The sequence below is a fragment of the Nicotiana tabacum genome, chromosome 15 (genome assembly GCF_000715075.1).
Source record: "Nicotiana tabacum cultivar K326 chromosome 15, ASM71507v2, whole genome shotgun sequence".
Taxonomy (NCBI): Eukaryota; Viridiplantae; Streptophyta; class Magnoliopsida; order Solanales; family Solanaceae; genus Nicotiana; species Nicotiana tabacum.
The window spans coordinates 121224747-121234346 of NC_134094.1; the positions used below are offsets into that span (position 1 = coordinate 121224747).

Genomic DNA, 9600 nt, shown 5'->3' on the forward strand with positions numbered 1-9600 from the left:
TGCCTTTTTAGGTCGAATCTCCTCTCCAATAATGTCTCCCTCTTAAGAAATAGGTTTAGAACCCCTTTTATACATGTTGGGAGCGTGTAGGGTCGAAACTACCAAGTCCTAGCCGAATTAGGACGAAATCCGCCCTTAGGCGTCTCGCTTGGCGCCTGGTGCCAACCTGGACACCGAAATTTTTCCACTTCTGTGCTTTTCTTCCATTAGCGTTTTGGTTAGTGCCTGGCGCTAACCTGGGCACCAAAATCATACTCCCTCCAAATTCTTGTATTTTTACTTCACTTTGCATGCAAGCTTGCCAAATTACTTTAAATTGACTCCTACACATATAAACACCATTATTAAGCTTGAGTCATAAATATTTACACCAAAGTTAACAAGATTGAGGTATAATGCAAGGCAAATTACATGCAAAAATATGAATTTGTAGCCTAACATCACCACCCCACACTTAAGCTCTTGCTCGTTCTCGAGCAACCTAAAACTTTGCAAACCAAACGATGCACGCAAGACATTATACAATGGAGGAACATCTGGCAATTCAAAACACTACACATATGTGTCACGTCTCAATTTCCCCTTCGTTGGGTATCGTGATGGCACCTAGTCTTAGGGACTAGGTAAGCGTAACATTTACTGAATAACAACCATAATAAATAACATCTAATAACTTGAAATGAATTTTTTAATAAAAGTTTACAATTCCCAAAACCGGTAGTACAAGTCATAAGCTCTACAGGGATTGCTACAAATTTCTAAATACAACTGTTTGGAAATAGGTAAAACAGTGTGAATACAAAATAGGAAGGTGACTCTAAAGCCTGCGAACGCAGCAGTAGGTTTACCTTGAGTCTCCACAGCAACAGTCTGCACAACTAGCTAATGATCAACTGATTTCAAAATACCTGGATCTGCACAAAAATGTACAGAAGTGTAGTATGAGTACACCACGGCGGTACCCAGCAAGTATCAAGACTAACCTCAGTGGAGTAGTGACGAGGTACAGTCAAGATACCTACTGGACTAAATAACTTGAACAAGTATAAGTATAGAAACAACAGAGTATGATATCTACATAAAGACTATGCGAAGTGAAAATTAATACGGTAATTGCAATAAGAAAGGACAGCAACAAGTATCAGCGGAATACCATAATAATGACACAGACGGGTAAACGTAAACACAACCTAAATCCGAAATCACAGATACAACAAAGACAATTAATAACTCAGCAACAACAACCGCTTTCGCATCAGATTTTAGTCAATAAACTCCACGAAGTATCGAACCTCGAGCTAATCACAATTCACGGGTCTCAATAACTGAACCTTAACACTTGACATTTTGTGTCCTCATTACACTTCATAACCGCATTGACGACTCACGTGCCAAATAGAGCCATTCTCACATAGAAGGCAAGTAAACAAGGGTGTGCACCTATACTCAACAATATCAAGAAAATCTTTTATCCGATAAGAGTGCTTAACTACGTGTATGCTTGTGCAAGTGTCCTAACATAGTTCATACCGGCTAGTGAGCATAAGGAAAAGAACGGACAACACGTAGAATATTTTCTCACAACTTTTACAAGATAAAGCTCACACAGATAAGTGTACCACTACACAAATATCAACAATAAGAATGCCCCTAGGCCATCACGAATCATCACAAATCAATCCCTGATATAGCCCACCTTGTCTCGTCACGTGTGCAATAGTAAAGTAAATGTCCGTCTTGTCTCGCCACACGTGCATAATAATGTTTCCACCTTGTTTCTCCACATGTGCAACCCACATATATATTTCCTGCCTTGTCACGTTGCATGTGCAAATATCAATAGTAACAATGGCACGGCAGAAACCTCGTGCAACCCCATAACAAAGAGATGTCAACAAAGGGCACTCCCGAGATACTGTCTCGTAGTCCCAAAAGTAAATTCTCAACAGGGGATCTCCCGAGGTACCGCCTCGTAGTCCCAAAGTAAATATGCAAGACAGGGGGATCTCCCGAGGTACCGCCACGTAGTCCCAAAGTTAATATGCAAGACAGAGGGATCTCCCAGGTACCGCCTCGTAGTCCCAAAGTAAATATACAAGAATAACAAGTACAACAACAACAATAACACTAATACAAGGATACGACAAATAAATCAACTCAAAAATTCTAGAACTCAAAGGAACGGAGGAATTAATTCACGAGGAGTGGCCACAATTGAGAATGCTAGTCATAATAAGAACATCTCAACAAGAAAGGAAATATTATGTAACGACGGTCCACGATGTACAGTTCGACAACGAGGAAGCTAACACAAGGTGAATAATTCCAAATAAGGAACATATAGGATATCTAACATTCTTTTAAGGTTGGCAATTAAGAAAGAGATACAACAAATTCAATTAGAGATAAGCAGCAGAAAGATAATCATAGCCTAAATTAAGGACGAACAATTACAAAAAAGATAATTATAACTTCAAATAAAGATAATCAGTTAGGGGAAAGATAACATGGCAATAAAAGAGATAACAATTTCAGTTAAGGCGTAGATGACTCAAATAAGCATCAAGGGCGGATCATGAAGTAATTAATTCTAATTAAAGTAGGTAGAGGTAAAACTAGTAATTAAGAGACGTATTCATAACATAATAACTGCATAATCAGTGAATACAAGGACCTAAGAACCCTAAAAGGCCAACTTTCCACAAATAGGTCCGAGCACGTACTCGTCACCTCGCGTACACAGACTAAAATTAGCATAGAAGACTCAAATCCTAAGGGGTAGTTCCCCCACATGAAGTTAGGCAAGATACTTACCTCGAACCAAGCTCAATCAATAAGTAAGAATGCCCTTTTCCCTTGATTATCCGACACTGAATGACCCAAATCTAACCAAACATAATTACGTATCATAAATAAAATTATGAGAAACTAATTTAAATAATAAATTTATGACACTACAAAGAATCGAAAATTCGGCCCAAAAAGTCGACTCGGGCCCATGTTTCGGAATCAGGTAAGAGTCATAAAATACGAACACCCAATCAACCACGAGTTCACTCGTACCAACCCTTTTCCCAATTTCTCAACCAAATTCCTTAATTAAATGATGAATTCAACTATAGATTAATGAGATATAACCATAAAAGAGTTAATAATCGTTACCCACAAGCCTCCTTTGAAAATCCCTCAAACTTTTGCCTCAATCCGAGCTCTCTGGGTCCAAAATTGGAGAATGAAGTCAACCCTCGCACTTAGCCCTTTTCTGCCCAGCGATTTCCACTTCTGCGGGCTTCCAGTCGCACCTGCGACGCCGTACTTGCGGAAATTCCATCGCAGGTGCGGAAATGACTTAATTCCTCTAGTCCGCTTATGTGAGCATAAGGCCGCACCTGCGAGTGCGCGCCTGCAGATTCTTGTCCGCTTTTGCGGAATCCTCACTCAGCTCTCCTTCCGCTTCTGCGATCTCTTCTCTGCAGGAGCGGCTCCGCTTCTGCGGCCCTTTGGTCGCACCTGCGACCACTGGTTACCCAGACCAGGGCCGCATCTGCGAGCTCTCTTCCGCACGTGCGAGTCCGCACTTTCGGCCACCCCACCGCAGGTGCTATTACACCAGAAGCTTGAAAGCTTCAGCAACTACACAAGTCCAAATTTCGACCCGTTAAGCATTCGAAACTCATCCGAGGCCCCCGAGACCTCAACCAAATATACCAACAAGTCCTAAAACACCATAAAAACTTAGTCGAGCCCTCAAATCACAACAAACAATGCTAAAAACATGAAACACCCTCCGATTCAAATTTAATGAACTTGAAACTTAAAAATTTCTACAACCGATGTCGAAACCTATCAAACCGCATCCGATTAACCCCAAATTTTGCACACAAGTCATATTCAACATTACGGACCTACTCCAACTTCCTAAATAGGATTCTGACTCCGATATCAAAAATTCCACTACCGGTCAAAATCTTCAAAAATTCGACTTTTGCCATTTCAAGCCTAAATGAGCTACAAACCTCCAAAATACAATCCGGACACGCCCCTAAGTCCAAAATCACCCAACGGAGCTAACAGGACCGACAAAACTCCATTCGAGGGTTGTCTTCACACAGTTCCGACTATGATCAAAATCCTAAGGCTTAAGCTTCCTTTTAGGGACTAAGTGTCGTCGAACCACGTACGTAAGTTAATACACATAATACGAAGCTGCTCAGGGTCTTATGTCATCGAACGAGACTTAAATTCTCAAAAAGACCGGCCGGGTCGTTATACTATGACCATGGTTGATACCAACAATTAAGCCCTTGCATACACATTCATAACTTTGCCAACTTTCACATGCCTAAATATTAGTGACCAATTTAAAACACTCAAACAACCAGCCCATAACCACCCAACCTCAAAGACCGACTCGTCGCCAATAAGCACTCTTAACTCGTGCACTTACCCAACAAGAGATGTTTAATAATATCACATATCCGTCATGAAATCATGTGCATCACCAAAGAATAAGAGGGTATTTCGTCCACACATTCACACATGCATTTAAATATAATTTAAGGATATCACATATATGAAAAAAGAACCACTCACTCTCACAAATAAATTCATGTGCACTCCGTGGTTGTGCCATAGGCTTACCCGTAGTGTATATCTCTCACAAATCTAAGCTCTCACAGTCTAAGATCAATTAGGTCTTTACTGGTTATAACGTAGGCTAAGGGACGGGTAGGATAAGCCCTCCTAAGCACTTTATTACACTACACTTAACTATCAAGTACACACTCTTTATGACCAATTTAAGAAATGCCACGAAACCATATACAACTTGGCACTTCTTCTTTAAGCACATCTATATACTTATTTTTCTCCTTTTTGTATTTTCTTTGATCTTTTTTTTCTCTTTTTTTTCCTTCAACACTCTCCATAAATTTAGGTTGCTCGAATAATGATCTTCCAAAACATACATGCACCTTTTTGGTTTTCTATGATTCCACTCAAAAGCTACCCCAACTCTCACCTTACTCTTCTAGCGACTTAAGTGCTTTCTGTAACACCCTAAATTTTTACTAAAATTTGCATTTTCGATTGAGCATCTTTATAATGAGGAGATATTTTTTACTTCGCACTTCCTAAACGTGAAATTGACAATACATGAAAATTCATTACTTTAGGTTGTGTTAATATTGACAAAGAAGTTCCATGGTATTGCTATGTGTAACACTTAATATTATTTTGATAAATTGTTGTTAAATACATTATAATTATAGTTTTGGGCTTCCACCTTTTTGTATTTATATAAAGATATTTAGTAGGTTGGGCAGCCACATTTTTCATATTCATCCAAAAATTTTATATTACTTTTGTGACATGCTTTTTCATAACCTCGTCTTATTTTCAGTCCTTAATGCCAAAGAAAACCCCATCTCTCTCTCTCTCTCCTTATTATCACCTGAAAAACTCCATGAAAACCATCATAAATTTTCACTAAACCAACCAGAAAAATTCGTTCTTGGTGAAGCTAAAGTTGCTCCTCTCTTTTGTGGTAAGTTACTAAACTCGTTTTTACACTAGACAGCTATTAGTGTTTTCTTCATATCTTTTTATATAGAGATCCGTTTTAAGAGATCAAATACTTTCTGGAAATATGTTTTACAGATATATAACTCTTATGAAGGAACAAAAACCTGTTTTGTCTTTTATTAACCCAAAAATAGGTGATGAAGTACAGGGCGGTGCTGCCCAGATTTTCTATTTTACAAACCCTTCCTGTACTACTGTTAGTAATGTTAGCATAACTTTTTGTATAAAATTTATATGGGGTGATTCAAGATGTTCTGAAATTCTAAGATACATATCTACAATTGTAAAGAAGACCACACAGTCTAGTTTGTCCTTTTTTATCTTCAAATCTGAGTCACAACACGAGATAGTGATACTGTCCAGAATTTTTATTTCAAACATTTTGGGTAATTTTCACCAATATCATATTTAGTTTGACATGTTAAATCACTAAACTTATATAGATATTTGATTATGTATTTAAGGTATATATACCCTTGTAAAATCTAAGGGGAAGTATTTGAGGAAGTAGACAGATTTGGTTTGTCTATGGCGTAGACAATTCGAACATCCTCAAGTTGTGGTTGAACTGTTTTGTGGTAAAACACCAAGGTTTGTGTATAAACTTTGTACTCTTTTTACTTGCTGGAATATTTTGAAATAACCTGATATTTTATTTTTGTTGTCTTCAATTAATAGCATTGTATTCGTGTTATATCAAGTATTGCAAGATATTTGCTAAATCGCCCACTCGTACGGATTGTTTGATCATTTTGCATTCTTGTTGGGACTTTGTCCTTTTTGTGGCAGTGACTTTATCACTCATCTTGGCATGTCTCTTGGTTTGGATCTTTTGCCATCTTGACTTTAGATTTGTAGTTCGGCTTAAATTATGAAACTTGTCCGTATTAAGTACGAACTAGGAAGCCATTTTTAATATGGTTCTTGATTCTCTTGGCTATTGGGTTTTAACCCTACTTGATTTGGGGCTTCGGTCCATCTTGATATTTGATTTTACTTAGTGCGATGGCATGACGTACACATTAGACGAAAAATAGATATTTGACAAATTCTCTTGGATTGATAGTATATGCTTTCTCAACTCTTGAATCTTGAACATTGTTATTGATATTAAGGGTTGATATTTGATACTTTTGATATATTTATTCACTTATTTTAAATTATATTTTATTTGAGCTACCTATGACTGAAAATGAGAATTGGAGAAGTTAATGGCTCCAAGCCTAAAGTTTATACGCCACTAAGCTTTATGCTTAGCGATAGTTGTTTTCTATCGTAGGTAATGTACGGGATGAAATTTGAAGACGACCTTATGAAATAGTCTTTTTGGGAGCATTTATGGAGATCACATTTGCATATGCACCATGGTTTTGTATAGTTTTGGGACATGTACATGATATATATGTCACAATTATGTATGTTATTTGGAGGCTTGTTGGATCTTAAGACCAAAATCTTGTAACTTGAATTTGGTAACTTATTTTGCTGTTTTAGGGTGTGTTAATAACTCAAGTCTTGTAATATGATGAATTTACACTTTGTCTTATAAATATGTACAAAGGAGAAAACTAATTTTCCTTTTTATACCCGATAGTTTGAAATTTATGTACAATACAAACTTGCAGTGATGTTGAATGAAAGTATAATTTTGTTAGAAAGTTGCTTTAACGTGTTGATTATTCAAAAAAGAAGGGTTATATCACCTTATGTTGATATTTTGACATTGTATTTCATTTTTAAAAAAAAATTATAAAGAGTATTTTTAAAAATAAATATATTGCACTTTGGACCTCATTGCATGGGCCTATTTCCGCTACTAAACTATTCTGAATATTTTTTTAATGTTGTAAGTAGTAAATTAGATTTGTTTCGTAAGTAGTACCCTCCCGAAGGGATTGCTACAGGTTTTGGTATCAGAGCCTAGGTTTGTGATTCTAGGATTTTTGTTGTGATCGTACTTAATATTTTTGTTATTTTCTTTCTTGAAAATGACTTGGAGATTATAAATTTTTGCATACTTTTTAGTGTAATTTGATGTATTCCTTGTGCATATGCATCATGTACATGTCCCTAATGCAATGTGATCTTATCTTTTATAGGAATTTTAATATGGCCTCTTCTTCGAATAGAGATATTAAATCCATTGATGAAAGTCATGCCTATTATAATGCTCCACCTCACCTCCAAGAAGTAGATGAGGTACCCTTGCCTAACCTAAATCATCATCGTTTTAGTGAAAATGAAGTGGGCAATAATCCAAGAGCAATGGGTCATAATACTCCTATTATGACTCATCCATTTTAGCAGATGGCTGAGTTCTTTCGTCACTTGGCTAGGACAATGTCAGAACCTAGTGAAATAAATTTTGAGAAGATGAGGAAAATGGGTGGAGTTGAATTTGAAGGCACCACTGATCCCACAGTAGCTGAACAATGGCTCGAGCGCGTGGAGAGGGTCTTTGAATAACTAGAGTGTACTAATGCTGCCAAATTTAAGTATGTTATCTCTCTTTTACAAAAAAAATGCCTATGATTGGTGAGTAAGTGTGCCAAATGCAAAAGAAAAACCTTCGGTGCTGACTTGGGATGACTTTGTGAAAGCATTTCGTGCGAAATATGTCCCCCATGTCTATTGTGATGCTAAGAAAAAAGAGTTTCTGAATTTAAGACAAGGGAGTATGTCTATTGCAGAGTATCAACAAAAATTTCTCAGGCTTTCTCGCTATGCTGGAGGTATTATTGATGGTGAAAGAGAAGAGTGCAGAAGATTTGAAGAAGGTTTGAATGGTTACATTCGAAAGTCTGCGGCAATCTTGCAACTTGAGGATTTTTTCAAGATAATTTCAGTTGCTCTTACTTGGGAAAGAATTGACAAGGAAGAAGCTACTAGGAGAGAAAACATGTTTAGCAAGGGTAATTCAGATTATGGCGGTCCATCCAAGAAGGGAAAGTTTGACTATTTCAAGACTGAAAGTGCACATAGGTCATCATATCATAAGCAGAATAAGCCAAATTTCTCTACTGCTAGTACTCCAAGTTATGTCCAAGGCAAAACTTATACACCTACTTGTGCACAGTGCGGGAAGAATCACTATGGTGCTTGCAAAAGAGCTTTTGGTGCTTGTTTTAATTGTGGAAATCTAGATCATAAAGTGCAGGGTTGTCCTAATCCTAATCCTCTTTCTTATACACATACAGAGGGCTCAGTTCAAAAGCTTGTCACTACTTATTATCAAGCTAATAGCTGTACAAGACCTAGAAATATGCAAGCAGCGGGTTCGGGTGGAGCTAATCAGGCTAGTGGGTCGAGATCTACTGCACGAGTCTATGCTATGAGACAGAGGAATGACCAAGATGGCCCGGACGTGGTTGTTGGTAAATTTCACTTATTTGGCATATCTGTTGTTACATTAATTGATCCTGGATCTTCGCACTCTTATGTTTGCTCATCACTTGCATTTCCTGATACTAGTAAATCTGTGAGACTTGACTTTGATATGCTAGTCACGAGTCCATTAGATCATCAGGATGTTGTTAACAGGATTTACCGAGATTGTCCATTCATGATTCAAAATTTGGTCTTTCCTACAGACTTGCTTGAAATGCCCTTCCAAGACTATGATGTTATTGTTGGTATGGATTGGCTCTATAGGTACCATGCATTGGTTGATTGTAGGTTAAAGCAAGTGACTTTTGAAAATCCTGCATATTCACACATAGTAGTTCAATGAGAAAGATCATTGACATCTAATATTATTTCTGCGGTCTTGGCAAGGAAGATGATTTGTCAAGGTTGCGATGCCTATCTTGCTCATATAGTCGATACACGATTGGGGAGTCCAAGTCTTAAGGACATACCCACCGTGTGCGACTTTCCTGATGTATTTCCTGATGATCTTCCTGGGTTGCCTCCAGAAAGGGAGATTGAATTTCCTATAGAGCTTGTCCCTGGAACTACTCCTATTTCTATCACTCCTTATAGAATGGCTCCAGCTAAATTAAAAGAGTTGAAGGCTCA

The 9600-nt window shown here is 37.6% G+C and overlaps 1 protein-coding gene across 1 annotated transcript; it reads left to right on the top strand.

Moving 5' to 3' along the window:
* The first annotated feature begins 8260 nt into the window (after positions 1-8260).
* LOC142169834 (uncharacterized) lies at positions 8261-9313 on the top strand. The gene has a single exon (XM_075231755.1). It carries the CDS (start codon positions 8261-8263, stop codon positions 9311-9313), a length of 1053 nt encoding a protein of 350 aa, XP_075087856.1.
* The last annotated feature ends 287 nt before the right edge of the window (positions 9314-9600 follow it).

Bases quoted from the DNA above. Each gene is read 5' to 3' on its own strand.
- LOC142169834 (XM_075231755.1), top strand. From the start codon at position 8,261: ATGTCTATTGCAGAGTATCAACAAAAATTTCTCAGGCTTTCTCGCTAT.